The sequence below is a fragment of the Rhinolophus hipposideros genome (genome assembly GCF_964194185.1).
Source record: "Rhinolophus hipposideros genome assembly, chromosome: 5".
Taxonomy (NCBI): Eukaryota; Metazoa; Chordata; class Mammalia; order Chiroptera; family Rhinolophidae; genus Rhinolophus; species Rhinolophus hipposideros.
The window spans coordinates 78,744,576-78,761,584 of NC_138051.1; the positions used below are offsets into that span (position 1 = coordinate 78,744,576).

The window sequence follows — 17,009 nt, forward strand, 5'->3', positions numbered from 1 at the left end:
ACTCCCATAGTGTGTGGTGGTAATATTCCAGAAATCTATTTCTAAACAGGTTGGCCAGCAATAAATATATCACACGACATAAATGTATTACATGTAATCCAAATGAATGTTTTCCCAACATAAGCAAACAAATATATGATAATAAACCCAACTGAATATATTCCCAATTCAAATTCCCTTAGTCACTCTGAAATGCCATAGCCACCTCCCACCACTTGACATGAAGGAAGATGTGAAAAAGAAGAAATGGGGGTGGAGACAGTGGACTAAACCTACTGTGGGGACAGAGCCAGGAGTGCAGTTTCCAGGCTCTCGCCCTCACGTGGAAGAGTGCTCACTCGGGTAGTAAATGGCCATCAACTATGATCGGATGGCCATCAGTTGTAATCAGTGAGCCATTGGCCACTAATATAACTGCTGTGGCTACACTAGCAGGAAATGGGACTAGCAAGAAGATGGTGGCTGAGCTAGCAATAGTGGATTGCAGTTAGCAAGTGGGGTTGGTTGGATTGCAGAGAAGTGGACGGCAGGTTGCAGAGTGTGTGGCTCCTGCTTCCTGTGTCTCCAACCCAGCCTCCAGCGAGACGATAGTGGTGTGACTCTCCTATCTATGGCTCCATGGGTGTTCCATTTTGGCCTCACCATATCCTGTGTTCTTGTGTGAGGAGCGGGACCAGAGACCCCTCATGACACCCTGCACGACACCTACTACATAAGAAAATCTTACTTTAGGAAATATTATAAAATACATGACCTTGACAAGTATGTGACCTTGGAAGGGGCTTATGCAAGTGAAAGGGCCTAAGTGTAAGTCTCATTAGCTTCTCAGGACATCTGCCTCTGATGGCTGGACTCATTGTGAGGCTCAGACACAATATTTTAAGGTATGTGGGCTTCAGCCACACCTGATGTGTGTGGCGGGCGGAGGAGTGTGGCTCACTATTGTTCTTGGCTCTCCTTTTCTTTGGTGCCCCTCAACCCTCAGACAAGGCTGAGGAGGAGGAGCAAACGAGGCCTGTGGTCAGGACGCATGCGGAATTGGGCCACCGAGGTTGGACTTCCTAGCAGGAGACATCAGTATTTATGAACCCAATTGTTCCTCTTCTTTTGCAACTTCTTGTTTAATTTACCTTCTTAATTTTTAAACCAAAGTTTCATCAGAAAAAATTCCAGGCATGTTATCGCGCAGGGGACCCTGCTCGCTGCGCCATTTGTCGTGCGGGGTGGCGTGCGGGGTGGCCTGCGGGGTCTCAGCTCCCACACCCCACATAAGAACGCAGGACATGGTGAAGCCAAACAGGAACACCCAGGGAGCCATAAATAGGGGAGCCACCACTATATTCTCGCTGGCGGCTGGGTTGGAGACACAGGAAGCAGGAGCCACACTGTCCATAACCCACCGTGCTAACTGTAATCCGTGCTTGCCAGCCACCATCTTCTTGTTAGCCCCCATTCTTTTTCTGCTAGCGTAGCCACAGCAGTTATATTAGTGGCCAATGGCTCACTGGTTACAGCCAACTAGCCACAGCTGATGGCCATCTGATTACAGTTGATGGCCATTTACTACCTGAGCCAGCACCTTTCTATGTGAGGCCAAGAGCCTGGAAACTGCTTTTTGGGGCTTTGTCCCCACACATGTCTTTGCTGAATAGAAGGACAAAGAGATTTAGCTCTACCCAAGCCAGGCCAGTAGCAGGATTCCAATCACCCCAAGGGACAGGCATGGGGGGTGCTGGAGCTTCACCAGAGCACCCCCCACCCCCCGTGAGCCAGTGGAAGGGGGAAAGGCAATTCCAGCCCCGATGGGAGGTTGTGCAATTTACAAAACATCTTTCACATGCATTATCTCATTTGAGCATCACACCCCACTCTCTGGGGGGGGGGCGGTTACACTTTGTAGGTGGTAGAATCACTCTTTTCTAGTTAAAAGAGATTAACCAATTTATCCAAGAGTATTCAACTAAGTGGCAAGGTCAGGATTTGAACCCAGATCTGCTAAATTCAAATCTATAACAAAGCCAAAGATAGCTATGGATATTGGATTATCATTATTAACAATAATACTACTTCCTTTTTTTAAGACAGTATATGTCAGGCTGTGTTAGCACTTTTCATGAATTCCCTAATTTATCCTCACATCCTCTGATACGAGTTGGGTTTGAAGGGTAGGGAGGTTAGACGAACCAAGCTGGGCAGCAGTCCAGAGCATAAGCAAAGGCTCAAAGGAGGGATGAGTGAGCTTGTTCAGACCATATTCAGACCCACACAGCCTCTCTCCTTGGGCCTGGCCCAGTCAGGTGGGCCTCCTAGGACCTCTCACCAGCACACACTTCTCTCTGAGGTGGGCTGCTCCCCCTGAAAATGGACTTTGGCCCAGTCCCCGCAGCAGCAGCTGAAAGAGGCCTGAAGCCCGTATGATTGCTTCTCTGCAAGACAGACGCCTGCCAGGGTGAGCTGCTATGTCACCCAGGCTCCCAGCTTTCCAGCCAAGTGATGGGTGTGGCTCCCAACCCTCAGCTTTGAAGTTTAATGGGGCTCCTGGCAGCCTGGGCCTTGGCCAGCTCTGCCCTTTAGCTCTTCTTCCATTCCCCACCAGGGGCCTAGCATCTGGGCAACTCACTCAGGTGCCTCCCCCAGCTGATTTGGGTCAGGAAGTGGAGGGGTGCCTCCTGCCTGAAGGGGAAGGTGGAAAGCATAGGGTCTGTCCTGACAGGGCAGCAGACGGTTGGACTGGATGGAGACGTACCTGACTGGCTCCCTGTGGTCCCAAGAGTCAGAGGTCCAATAATCTGCCTCAGGTTTAGAGGAGGAGCAGACAGAACACTAGCTACTCTCTTGCCAGCATTCTCTGGGTTTGGCTGTCCTGCCCCCAAACTCCAGCTCCTTTGAGTTTGAGTGAGGTAAGGTGTCAGGGACAACTTGATACCTAAACTCACCACTGGACATTTAACCTTGGGCAAGTTACTTCTCTGGGCCTGAGTTTCCTTCTCTACGAAATGGCAATAATAATCGTCTTTACCTTGTAGATGGCTGTGAAGAGTAGCGGAGTCCACACAGGCAGTGCTTAGAAATATGGTGTGGCTGATATTCTTACGAGAGATCTGAGATTACTCCCTTAGGCTCCCCAATATTTTCCCTGAGGGAGTTTCTGTCATTCATGATTGAGATTTCAGGGCCAGTGCTAGAGACACTTTAATTTTCCTCCTAGTGAAACATTTGAGGTTGCTGTGACTAGCGGTGAGCGCTGGCTTTTTTTCTCTCCTGCTAGTTCACTACTCTGACTCCAGGTGTTTGTTTCAGCTGCGAGCTGGAGAAGAGGTGTTTAATACCTCATTAGCGCCTCCCAACTGCTTGTTGTGGGCACTAATCACTTCAGCTTGCTCCCTCTGGAGTGACTCTGAGCTGCCTTTGAAAAGCAAGTCATGTGACGGGCCAGAGACTTCCCCCAGCTGGTCCCAATTCTCTCCCTTGGTTGCTCCCTTTACTCAGAAAGTGAAACAATTTACTGGTTAGCGTTTGGTGATACATATGCACATTGGGGGGAAAAAAAAATAGGTCAAACCCTTAATCCTTCTGTAGCACCTGAAAGAAAACCCTTAAGCAGCTTTTCCCAGAGTCTTCCTCCTCTTCTTCCTCATCCCACACCTGCAGACCTGCCCTCCCACCCTTGCCACCCACAGTCTGGTACAGGAATCAGGGAGAAGGCAAGGACCCAAATCTGAAGCAGATGTGTGGGACGATGAGAGAGGTTGGGGTGGAGACAATAGGAAGGATATGGACCCTGCTAGAACTGCCTGTTGCTCTGACCTACTGCCAAGACTGAGAAAAATAGAGTGACTGTTCCTGGTTAAATACCCAACTTTCACTCGTGCCAAACTTTCCTGGGCCTCAACCCTCAGAGTCTCTGGCTCTGCTTCCAAACTTCTCCATATCCTTGTGCCAACCACTATCTTGGCCCCTTTTTCCCACCACACCAAGCCTGTAAGCCTGACCCCCAAAAGTCAGGACTGGGGTTTTGCTTTTCTTATCCCCCTGTACTAATTCACAATGGCATTTTTGGAGCCAAAATTCAAGATATGGTCTGACAAAAGAGTTTTGTGCTGCTTCCGAGTGTGAGAGGCTGGAAGACATAACTTCGATGCCAAAACAATAGAATTTTCAAGGTGTAGGAAAATTAGAAGCCAGAATTGTGGAAACCAGAACCACTGTGGAAGAGGCAGATGCATGGCTGTGGTACCCACACCACCTCCCACGGACACTTCCAGAGCTGCACAAGTGAGCCTGCCAGGATCTGACAACACGTCTGTCTCCCCTGACTGGGACTGCAAATGTCAGATCTACAGGAAAACACCCAAGTTTAATTCCGTCGCTTTGACTTTTGGAGGAGATAACAGGCTGGCACCATCATGAACAAGGTGTCAGAGGAGAACTCCCTCTGGGAAAGGAAGGCTGAAGGTGTTCCTAAAGGTAGTGGCCTGACCCAGGGCCCATCCAGCTGTGATCCAGCTCAGAAGCTTGGGGAATCAACATTAAGATTCGCCCAAACCCCTGAGGAATAGGCATGAGCTGCAGCACGTGACAAACAGATGACCAAGGACTTCAATTTCCTGGGTTTGATTAACATCAAGGGAAACTGGAGTGAAGTTGTGTTTCCATCCACAGTGGTCACAGCCAACCAACTTCATGGCCGTCCATGAAGTGGATTTGCCTCTTCATGCGTCTGGGTTCACTGGATATGGCATTACTTTGTCTTTCCTCTGTCACCCCTGGTGATTCTGACCATAGTGCAAACCCTCTGACTGCTGTTACTGTTGGAGATATCTTCCTCTCCCCATCCACTCAAGATTTTAATTTCATTCACTGAGCTGCAGGCCGCTGGCCAGTCCCCACTGCCAAAATCAACACCTCCTGGCTGCTTTGTCTGGGAGAGTGGGTAAAAGGGAGAGTGGGTCCTGAGATCGTGGAGTTCCCTTTTCCAGCCTTTCCCAGGACCTACTCAGTGATGGCATATTTATGCACAATGCGGGGCTGCTCCTTGGGTCTCTTGGTTTGGAAACCATCCTTGCAAGTGTTCTTGCTTCTCTGAAAATCAACCGGGAGAGTAATTTCCTTTGCTTTGTATATGTGTAAGGAGCTAGACAAATTTCACTTGCAGCTGTTACTCTATACCATGGAAAGTCTCCAAATGCATAAACAGAAATGTTCCCCCCCCCCAAATTAAACAGGAATGAGAGAAACGATGGGGGTGGCTGGTGATGGGGTTGGGTGCTCAAGCCTTGGGGGAAGAAAACTCCAAGAAAATGGATTGTTTATGTGTCTGCCTCCCCTGACAAGACTGGAAGCTGCTCAGAGGCAGGGATCACATTCTATCTAGCTCTCTGGTCCCTGCAGGACCCAATACACAAGAAATGTCTGGTGAAATGCAGAGATGCAAAGAACTAAAGGGAAAAGGGAGGCCACAAACCCAGTGATGGAATAGAAACATCAGACTTTTTGTTGTTGTTGGTGGGGGGGGGCGGGGGAGATACATTATAGGAAATGAAATGACAACTTGGAGTAGGATTAGACCTACGAGCACAAAATGATGACACACACATAATTTCCTCTTACACAATAACACAACATTTTGTTTTCAACAAACTTAAAAGCCGTCAAATGCTCTCCAGCTGGCTTGCCAATACTCTGATATCCCTGACTCTGCTAACGGGCAAGCAGAGGAATGTCTTGGCAATTCCTTCGAGTGGGAGTTCTGAGGAGAGAGGGAACATTGTTGGTCTGTAGAAAGAGGATGGGAAGATTCAGAAAGATTCCTTCATGTGCAAATCCATAATGCAGGTCAAGCGGGGGTTGTAGAAATGGTGACCTCATCCTAGAGGGGTATAGAACCCCTGACCTTGGAGAAGATGCCATGCTTATAGTTCTAATAGAATCAGTCTTGTTTGAGGTGCATGTCTCCCTTTAACTATGGAAATCTTGAAAATGTTTGCTTCCTCACTGAGCTAGCCACCAGGACTTCGGCCTTTGCCAAACGGTGCTGTGTTTCATGGAAGGAGAGTTTAGAGACAAAAGATTTATGTAAATCATCCTTTTTTTGCAGACTTAGTTACCAGAGATACACATCAGGGTATTGCATAGTATGTCTGATCTCATTCTAATTATTTCATTTGCATGCAACCTATGGATTTTCCACCTATAGGGGATATTAACATTTCAGGATCCCCCCGCCCCCCAGTTATATCCTCAGGGTGTCTTGTATTCTTTATGCAGGACTCATTTAAACTTAGAAGTCACTTCACTCAAGTCATTAGTTGGTATTCTATGGAACTTTCTACATGCAAAAAATTTTAAAGCTACTACCAATAGCTGTATCTCTTAAAGTAGGGCCTTCTCATAAATCCTCAAGTGACTGACAGGTAAACAAAGTTAACACAGTATCACGTAACGTACGTGAGGCAGAGTCCGTGAGCACTGGTGGCCCAGTGCCTGGGCTATTTTTCAGTCTAAACTAATCTGCCTGAGACAAACCAGCCATGTGGAGAGTTTGGGTTTTGACATGAAACAGACCCAGGTTCAAATACAGCTCTGCTACTTATTGGATACGGAATCTTGGCAGTTAGTTATCCTCTCCTAGCCTCAATTATGTCTTATGGAGAATGGAGAAAACAAAACGTACCTTGTCGTCGATATGTGACAATATATATTAAAGTTCCCGGCATACGGAAAGAGCTCAAAAAATGGCAGCTGTTATCATGATTCAGTGATCAGGTGAGTTAAAGAAAGTCAGGGGTATTAGGCTGCTTATTATCAGGTTGCCTATCACACGACATAGGGTGCAATGGAGTCCCCTCAGATACTTCTTCTGGCCTTTGGAGAGTCATATGACGGAGGTCTCTTTTGACCTGGGGTCTTCTTCACAAGTGTTTGGACTAGGTGTCTTGAATACCCATTCTCTCTGGCCTGCCCGGACGTGGCACGGTGGGAGAAGGGCCACCACCCCATCCCAGTCCTCCACTCTAGCACACTCTACTGCTCCCGCTATGGAAGTTACGAGGGCCTTAAGCTGTAGTCAATATGGTATCACACATACTACACACTATTATATATATAGAAAACTTTTTTCAAGAGCTCCCAGTTATTAGCCCATTTTCTTATTCAGTTAATAGCATGATTTTGCAGGTCAGGAAACTGGTATTGAAAGGAGGATATCTGGCCCAAGATTGAACCAGGGAAGTTAAAGTATGGATGTTCAAGATCTCAATTCATGGCTCTCCATCCTTCGAGGATCCCATCCTGCACACTTCTGCAAGTGTCCAAGGACATATTGAGAAAAGTCCAAACGACAGAAGATGCTTCCACTGCAGGGGAGGCTGGAGGCCCAGAGCCCTGGAGTCAGAAACATGGACATACAAGGAAGTTCCTGTCATCAGGAAGGGCCACCCAGTCAAGGACACAGCAAGGTTTATAGAAGAGATCAAAGAAACTTATCTCCTCGCCTAGCTCCTCTGGTCCTAGACGGACTTCTTCTTAGAGTCACCCCTAAGAGACAAAGTTCTAAGACCTCGCTCGATCAGAAAGTTGCCTAGTTTGCCAGATGAACCCGGTTTAGGGCATTCATGGCCATCAAAGATGACAAAAGTCACACTGGCCTGCTGATTGGGTACTCAAGGGAAGCAGCAACCACATCCACAGACTTTATCTTGGATAATTTATCCACCATCTTCCTGAAGGAAAGCTACAAGGGGAATTAGAGAGGGAGCCCCCCACTGTTCTTTCAAGGTGACGTTCCAATGTCTTGTGCTGGTGTCTGATCCCTGCGCCTAAAGATACCAACATTGCCACCACCTTGTGTTTAAGAAGCTGCTGCTGCTGATATGAACACACCAGGGCTCTGCTGCCAACCTGGTCAACTTTGTCACAGCCACCTCGGGTGCCATGTCAAAAACCTATAGCTATCAGTACTCTGACTTCCGGTCATCAGCTGTGTCCTCCAGGAAGTCACTTGTACAGACTATACCTGAGTTCACTGCCAAGAACCGGGTCCCTGCTGTGGCAACAAAGTGTTCTTCCACAAGCAAAATGAAAGTGAACTGAATCGGGGGAATGAGCGATTTTCATAGTAAGGCATATCCCAATTCTAGGCAGCACCATTCCATTATATACAAACCAAGCTCATCACAATACCCCCTGCAGATTTCTAAATCCACTCCCTTTGCACTCCAAACGGGGAAACGAAGCTCTCCAACAACTTAGGGGTGCAGGTTCAGTAGTCTGAGTCAGTCATTCTAGCCCATTCGACGTTTGAAATAATTTAGTGCTGAGTCATTTTCAGTACTACTCTACTTGATACTCAAGAACCTGTCACTGACCACCAGAGAATCATGATCATGTTAAGCCAGACCACCAAACCTGTTTGGGGTATGAAAGCAAAGGAGCATCCAATTTAGAATACCTGGGGAGAAATCTTTGCTGAAAGACCTTGTAGTCTTTAAATATGATTCATCAGATTCAGCATCAGGAATCTGAACTAGTCTCATGAGGCAACGATGGTCTCAGAAGACTTTTTAAACTAATTGTGAGATATAGTTCTTTCTATGAAGAATTTGACCTTGCTTAGTGTCTTATCAAGAGATCCCATGGGCTCATTCTTCCCCTACCCCACTGTGAATTTTAGGCTTTTGAAAAGAGAATTGGTAAGACAATTATCGTAAAAGTCGGGATAGTAGTTACTGCGAGAGGGATGGGATGAGACCTGCTCTGCAGTGCTGCAATGTTTTTTCTTGACTTGAATGGTGGTCCATGTGCACTTTCTGTATACTTACTTACTAAATCGTACATGCTTATCTACATTTTTGGGGTATATATATCTCAAAATAAACTATTCATTTTTTTATATGAAAGTACTACTGGACACCTGGAGCTAGTCTAGTATGCTTGAAGGTCTAAGTGAAACCAAAGTAGAAGGAGCCTCTGGTTCAAGCCACATGCTGGAGAACCTCTCTTGTGTTCCTACGAGAGGATGGCTGAGAGCTCTACCTGCAGTGGCGCAGATGTAACAGTGCACGGAGAGGCTCATGCTATTAGTAGCATTTACTGTCTTAACTCCAGAATAACCCTACCAACCTTGTGAGTCTTGGTAACTTCCTGATGGACTGAAATCACTCAATGTCGCATGTTCAGAGTCACAAGAGGAGCAAATACAAAAGATGTATAGGACTGCAACCCTAAAAACGTGAAGTCAGAGAAAGAGAATTTTGTTTTGTTGTTTTGACATCTCATATCACTCAGGAGCTTGATGAGGTGGAGGTGGAATAAATGCACTCTAAAAGAGTAGTTTTCAAGCTAAGATTCCAATTCACTGGGTCCGGGGAGTAGCGGCAAAAATGTGTTTTAAAAGGAATTCCAAAGGGGATTTTGTTTTGATTTTCCTGATTGGTAATCATTGTACAAGACACCATGATAACTTCCCTTAGAAAGCCGGGGTCCCTAATACTTTTCCTTCTAGGTCCAAATCAGGCCTTCTTTTCTTTCTGTCAAACTTAACTTTGGTTGGAAGAGAACTGGTGTCATCTGCCACCCAAACACTTTTGAGGTGCAGTATTTTTGTTTGCCATACTCAGAGCACTTGTGGGAGAGTGGGGGGGGATGTTGGGAAATAAATGCGTGATTACATGCAAATCAGAAGGCTATATACATCAAAGTGTTTACAAGGGTTACCTGTGCATGGCAGGTGATTTCCCTTGTATTTGATCTCCCAATTTTCTACACCGAGTTTCTTACATAGTGAAACAATCAGTTAATGTTTAAAAGACTGGTGAGAACAGACATCCTCTGCTCTTGCCAAATACACAAGCGCCTGTCCCGCCCGTTGGCCGTCTGTACGAATGACCAGTGGTCCTGTTTGGACCAGGGACAGTACTTGGGAAGAGGTGAAAGGGCAAGAGGCCTGGGACAGGGCACTGGGTGTCCATTCTGCCCTGAGCTGACTGCTTCTGAAGGAATTCCTCGGGAAATGCAAAAATGTTTCTACTCCTTAGTCCTTTTAAACATTTATTTATTTACTGTACAAAATATTTACACTATCACTGCAATTGTCTGGCCCTTTTGCGTGGCCTGACAAATCTGCAGCAGGGCTTGGTCTCTGCTGAAGTTCTAGAAACACCGATGCTCTCCTTGTTGTTTACTTCATGTCTGATCTCCTTCGAAGACATGGAAAGGCCAGGTCTTTTCCATGACCACCCCCAGCTGACCCCCCAAGTACCTGGGCTACAAGGCGGTAATTAAAAGAACTGGCCAAAATAAGAAACATGAGTAGAAAATTGCCCAGGAAGTAACAGACACTCTTCCTTCTCTCCAACATATCGTATCTTTTTCCCACACTGGCTATGTAGTACCAAAGCAGGATTAGGAAGAAAGAAAAAGTAAAAGAAAGGCCTAAAAGAGCAGACATTTTTGAGTAGAGTTAGGGGGGGAGAGAGTAAACTGGAATAGAAAACCACAATAGTACCAAAGGGTTTTGTTCAACAAAGACCCTGGGGCGAAGGACCACCACGGGGACACAGCTGCCCCAGATGGGCTGCAGTGGTGCCCAGGATGCTTTGAAAAGTGCTATGACTAGAGCTTAAAATGACAGATCTAGCCAAGAAAATCATATCGAGCTCCAGCATCAGTCTCTGGAGGGCTGCTGGAGGGGAGGATGTAGAGTCCAGAAGAGGAATCCCTGCCAAAGACAGCAGAACCAGCCCACATGCCCGAGTTGGAAACTCCTCTCTGGGCCCGAGGGGCAGCATCGCGCTTCCCAGGGTGATGATGACACCTGCCTGTACACAGCCCATGGGAAACCACTGGGGCAAGCAGCAGCACCTTGTCCTGGTCCCTGAGGAGAGCAGTAACCATGTGGTATGGAGGACCCTGTGGTGAGAGGCCCTGATGCTGGCTCCTGGACTCCACGAATGAGGGAGGTCAGCACCCGAGCCGAGGACAAATGACAACTGCAGAGGAGTGAGGTCACGCAGGAAAAGCAGCAGCTCAGGAGGGCTGCTTCCTCACGGTCCGGGAACAGGAGGGCTCAGACATGCTTCCAGGAGGCCCCGGCAGCGCCACAAGTCCTGCCTCCTCGCTGGACTCCGTGTACTTGCTGGTTTTGGCAATAAAGATGGCTTGTAATATTCACAGAGTTGAATGCCCCATTGGGAACGGTAGCTTGCAGCAAAGGCTTTTGAAAAACAGAAATTTGGGGGAAGTTGATGAGATTTTGAGTCTTGAAAATGTTTTCATTGAAATTGTAATGAAAAAGGATGTTGCCATCTTCCCGAGACAGCAGCAGGTTCTCGTCAATCATCGCGTAACAGTGAACCTGACGTATCTTCCTCCCTCCTTAGATCCCCTTGCTGGTAACCGATGGAGTGAAGGGAAGTAACTGGGACGGCTAGGTGTTTACTATCTGATGTACCTTCTCTATCTATGTTCCCAGGTCCTAACTCCAAGGACCTGTGAGAAGCACTTAAACGGCTGGTCCCTTTTCCCTTGGCTGCCTCAGTGCTGCCAGAGAACAGCAAGCAGAGAGAGAAGCAGGGGTCAGTGGCACGCTGTTCTGACTGTCCCAGTCCTTTGCTACAAAACTGTCTTCAGTAGAAAGCTAAAGAATCCCTAGCTCTTAGCAGACTGCAGAACTTGGAGGTAGGTGGCCAGGCCCACCCAGGCACACCTCAGTGCTAAGAACAAACTCGGGGACAAGCGTCAGTAGTCTTCCAGCCAGCCATGTGCCTGGACGTGCCCCAAACCTTACAGGAGAACCTGATGCAGCACTGCAGGCCACGGCCCAGCTATCTTTCACATTCTTAGGTCCGTCTGTTTTTCTCACTGGCTCAAACTCAAGAAAAAGCTTAGAGAGTGCTTCTTTAGGGATTAATGAGCGTTTCCAGAAATGCCTGCAGGGAAAGCTCCGTTTCCAGTTCTGACACCACAAAAAAAGATCCTTTTGTGCTCTCAGTCCCCATTAGAGGTAGTCCCGTGCCACGGCCTATGCCTGACATTGTGCAGAGGAACAAAACCAAAGACTGCGAATGTAGGCCACTTCCAATCGGTGCTTGTCCTGGCCCTGAGGAGAAGAGGTAATGACCCTGTCCACAAGGACACGCATACCTCAGGTCAAGTACTGAGGGCCACCAGGGGGACCCTGGAGGAGCCTAGCAGAGGAGGTTGAGCAAGGCGAGGACACCAGCTACCCAAGAGAGCTGAGCCCTTTGTGTCATCTCCTTCAGCCGCTGAGGAGCGCCCACTACCGAGATCTAAGAACCACGTGAAATGACTGCAGCAGTCCTCTTCTCGTGCCTGAACGAGTAGCTCAGACTACATACCACACCAAAGTGGCCTGTGGGGAAGATGCACAGGGCGGGGTGAGGGGAGGACGAGGCTTGTAGGTGACCGAATACTCCAGACACTGGGGCGCATGCACAGCTTCTGGTTGTGGTGATGTGTACGTTAGGGTCAGTGGCTATGAAGTGGTTACGACGTCCGCTGCATGCACCCAGATCCTCCAGAAGCACGGGAGCCAAGAGGACGGCAGGAGCGGTCAGAGCATGCCGAAGCCTTCGCAGCCCTCGCTGATGGCCACCTGCAGCATCTTGTGTACCTCTTCATACGAGTCATACGTCGGGAGGCACAGCTGGTTAAAACTGGAAGGGCAAGGGGGAAGCACTTAGCTCAGACCGCCCGCAACATGGACAGGCTGGAAAGGGGATCCCCACAGCAGCACGCACCGGGCAGTCAGGTACCTACCACGTGTGCGCAGTTGGCAGCGTGCTATGGGTCGGAGCGGCAATAATCTGGAAGGAGGGACAGAGGGCGGCGAAACCTCCGGGCGGCAGTTGGGAGGAGCCTGTCGTGAACTGAAGGAGGCGGGCGAGCTCCTCCTGCGTCAGACTGGAAACCACGGTCCAAAACCACCGCATGACCTGGCAGGGAGGGCACAGGCTGGGGTCGCACCAGGGTGCCACCTCGAATTTGGCTCCGAGGGGAAGGAATCGTACACCCTGCAGCGGGGGTGTACCCCAGTGACCATTCTATGAGGACGCAGGTAGGAATGGGGAGTCGGCAAACTCTAGGAATACACACTGTCACACAGTCGGGAGGGTAGTCACCGACTGCTTGGTTCTGCTTCTCTGACTTTCCAGTGTGCTGCCTTGTGGCCGTCAGCACGACAGCCAGCAGGGACCAGGGCTCCCTTTTGCCTAAACAACCACCTGGCTTTCCCACATGTATTACGTTTTCCCAGTGACATGTTTGCTTCTGTGACTCCTCGGCTTTCTTCTTCTGAAACTTTTTCTTTACAACATGGTACAAATCCAACTAAAAGACAGTTGGCCCACCTACCTTTTCTCTGAAATGCCATGAGCCACCAACGACCACCGCATGGGCTTTGAAGTCAGACACACTGATGTCCCCCGTCCCACACATCAGCAGCTGGAGAAGACAGTCAGGTGTCACAAGGACAGTCAAAGGGAAAAAGACCCAACAGGAGGACAATTACCTCTGTTAACATGCAAAAATGTGAAATAAAGAGAATACCAAGAAAAAGACCAAAGGTGAGGTCAGAATGCCAGAATACTGCGTTAGGAAAATCAATTATAATAAGCTAATGGTTCCTAACCAGTGTGGTACAAATCACAGCTTTTAAAAAAATACATAGATGCCTGTGGCCTTACCTTAGACCTATCGAATCAGAATCTCTAGGAGTGAGTTAGGAGCTTGTGTATTTTGAAAAAGTTCCCCAAGTGTTTCTGATGCGCACATCTAATTAAGAACTGCTGCTGTAGATTATTTTGAATTGAAACAAAGGACAAAAAGGAAACCACGTTTACCGACAGTGTGCTCTGGACACAGCCTAGAAATACCAGGGAGCAAAGCAGGCCCTTTCCCTTTGACGAAGACCCCCCAGCCCCATTTATGAATTTGTCGGCTGGCCTTTCCTTTCCCCCAGGATCCATCCTTTTGTGGATTGAACTTTTGCTACCTTCCTTCTCTTTAGCCCTGACTCTACCTGATCAGATAAATTAGAAAGCATGCCAAAAAATGAGAACATTAATGAGATCAGAGCCCCAATAAACGTTTTGTTCATGTCCTAATCTGGTTCAGGATCCTGCATGCTGCTTAGTAGACTGTGAGTAGTCATCCAATAATTATAAATAATGATACATCCTAATGAAGAGAGAAGAAAAGTCCAAATTAAGCCTGAGAAGTCTTGGCTCCTTCAAAAAGAACTTGCTAAGCTAATGAGTAACTAATAGCAGAATGTAGAACAACTGTTAAGAGACTGTCCTTCCTTCCTTTTACAAATTGTTACAAGTGCTCTGCTTCATGATAAAACAAAATATACCGGTAGCTATTCTGCAGCCCCCCAAAATAACAGCACTAGGTGACAGGTCTATCAGAAGCTTCAGGCTGAGAGATGGAGAGTTTATTTTGTTTAGATTTCATATCCAAAGATGCAAAATGTGATAAAAATTGCATAAAACATTGATTCTTGTTCTTGAAGCCAGTTCAGTTAGTAAGAATAAACATTGTGTAAGACCACCTGAAACTGCTTTTTCGTTTTTTCATTTTCAAAGAAGCAGTTTCTCCTTACAGGAAACAGTTTGCAAAAACACACTCCTCATAAGGCCTATGGGAAACCGAAACTAATAATTTGTATTTTATGTATCAGCTGTTAGCATTAGGTAAAAACAAACTGATTTTATTTTTGCCCATACCTGGTATGAAAGTCAATTTTGCTCATGACAGAATGGTATTTATCATCTTAGAGCCATTTTTTGGTTGTTTCAGGATCTGAAATAACACTGTATTATTAGGTTGGTACAGAAGTAATTGCGATTTTTGCAATTATTTTTGACCTCTTAAACCACAATTACTTTTGCATCAACCAACCTAATATATATCGTTGTGGCCCCAAACTTTGAAATATGTCAACATCTGTTGGTTTGTCTCCGTCCCTACAATGTAGCTCCACGAGAGCAGGGACTTTGTTTTATTCACTGCTCTCTCCCCAGTGCTCCAGACAGACATGGCATGTAGGAGGCACTCAATAAACAGTCCCTGAACCAATAAATTCTATTATTCCCTTAAGTCACCTTTAAATGTCACAGATTTACAAAGACTGCACATGATACCAACATTCTTTAGTACTCAACCACTATCACTAATACTTGGTAAATAAATGAATATTAATTATTACTGTTCAAAACTTGTTGTTTCCTGGTTTCTAATTTTCACATTCTGACTTTGTCAAAGCTGAAGAAAGGGTCAATGCACAGAAGAGTGACAAAAGTGAAATCAACTCTTGCCTAAAGGGCTCTCCTACCACATCTCATAACAGAAGGTGTAATAAGCTGGTTCCTGTGGGCATACTAAAACACTGAGTCAAGAACGGGGGTCTGCAATTGTAAGCACTTACCTCAAGCTCATTTTCATCAAAAATAGCCAGAAGGTTCTCAGGGACCAACTCGTTCAGGCCTGAAACAAAGTAGCCCGGTTAAAGCCACACCCGCACCATGGATACAGGTATCTTCATCTCAAAGCTAAGAGTAGACAGAATCTTACCTTTGAGGAAATGTTCCACCTCCTCTTTCACTTGACTGGCCAGCCGATATTGAGCCAGCAAATTTAAATAGAAGATTTTATTCGCATTGGTGACTGGGGTTTGAGCTCCACCTGTCATGAGTTCTACAACCTGAAATAGGAGGCAAAAGACAGACAGGGAGAGCCTGTAGATGGGAGTTTGTAAGATGATGTACCCCACAAACACAGCACGATGGAACTCCATCACCATCACATGTTTCTGCTGTGCAGGCAGCTTCTCAACACACCTGGTTTTATGTGTGACTAAGCTTCAGCGTTCCCACCACTACTGCTATATTCTACGAGCTACTATCTCTGAAGTGGGTACTGAGTGAGTTTTCTCTGACTTAGTCAAATAATGGTGATGCAATAGGAAGATACTATGGTTCCTTGCTAGCAATTTTTTTAATGTCTCTATGATCCAAAATTAAACCAGTACTTGCCTCTTCTCTTAAGCCCCTGAGCCAATTGAGACTAAACAAAGCCAGATAAGTAGTGAAGAAGTCTTTTTAGGTCTCAGAACTTCTAAGATGAAAACAGCTATTTCCTTACATTCTTCCCTTACAGTCCCACAATGCTCACAAATGATATGTGATTATCAGTATAAGGGACCAGTGGGCACACTTTTCAGTCGTTGCTATTTTGCTTTCTTTCAATTCTAGGTTACTGCAACTTTAGCTTCATCGTTATCATTTGATATTGTTTAACCCCAAAATATAAACAGAATCACATCTGCATCAGAAATACTTTTGGCCAATAGTTTTGTAATGAAAAGTCTAAAAATATTCAGGCACAGTGTTACAATAGGAGTCATGTACATCACCACCACAGAAGCTGAGAGAGGCACTGCCATCCCTTCCAAAGCTCCTTGTGCAGTGACACTTCATTATCACTAAGTTCTTTTTCTACTGGAAAGGAAGAATGGGTGGGGCAGATGGGCTCATGCATCTTTTGTTCCACTCAAATGGGCTAAGATCATAAAGTGTGGGATGCAATGCCCTAAAGTTGTGCTGCCCAATATGGCTGCCACTCACCAGAGGTGGTTATTTGCACTTAAACTAATGAAAATAAAATGAGCAATTCAGTTATTTGGTTACAGGCCACATTTTGGGTGCTCAAAAAACAGCACAAATAGAGAACATCTGGTCCTCTTTCTCACCTTATCCAGCTGACCTGATTTGTTATATTTCTCTTCAGCAAAGACCAGCTCCATTTCACTCATGTCATTGTTGAGGATGAAACAAACTTTAGATTTGTAGAATTCTGGGTCATCGGTTTCAAAGTACTGAGGAGACAGAAAGACATAGAACAGAACATGACTACTCTTAACCAGAAGTGAAATTTGTCACTGCTTGGAACCACTTATCCCTTCAGCCTTAAGAACAACAAGCTCAGAG

General features: G+C 46.5%; 1 protein-coding gene across 3 annotated transcripts in view; it reads right to left on the bottom strand.

Annotated features, from left to right (window-relative positions):
• Positions 1-10,034: 10,034 nt before the first annotated feature.
• Positions 10,035-17,009, bottom strand: part of AREL1 (apoptosis resistant E3 ubiquitin protein ligase 1) — a 35,548-nt gene continuing 28,573 nt past the window's right edge. For all 3 annotated transcript variants that reach the window (XM_081047769.1, XM_081047768.1, XM_081047770.1), the window contains exons 15-20: positions 16,772-16,897; positions 15,595-15,724; positions 15,449-15,507; positions 13,372-13,461; positions 12,778-12,953; positions 10,035-12,674 (exon numbers count right to left, since the gene is read on the bottom strand). In XM_081047769.1, coding sequence (XP_080903895.1) covers positions 12,572-12,674; positions 12,778-12,953; positions 13,372-13,461; positions 15,449-15,507; positions 15,595-15,724; positions 16,772-16,897 — 684 coding nt within the window. In that variant the 3' untranslated portion in view covers positions 10,035-12,571. The remainder of the gene's footprint in view (positions 12,675-12,777; positions 12,954-13,371; positions 13,462-15,448; positions 15,508-15,594; positions 15,725-16,771; positions 16,898-17,009) is intronic.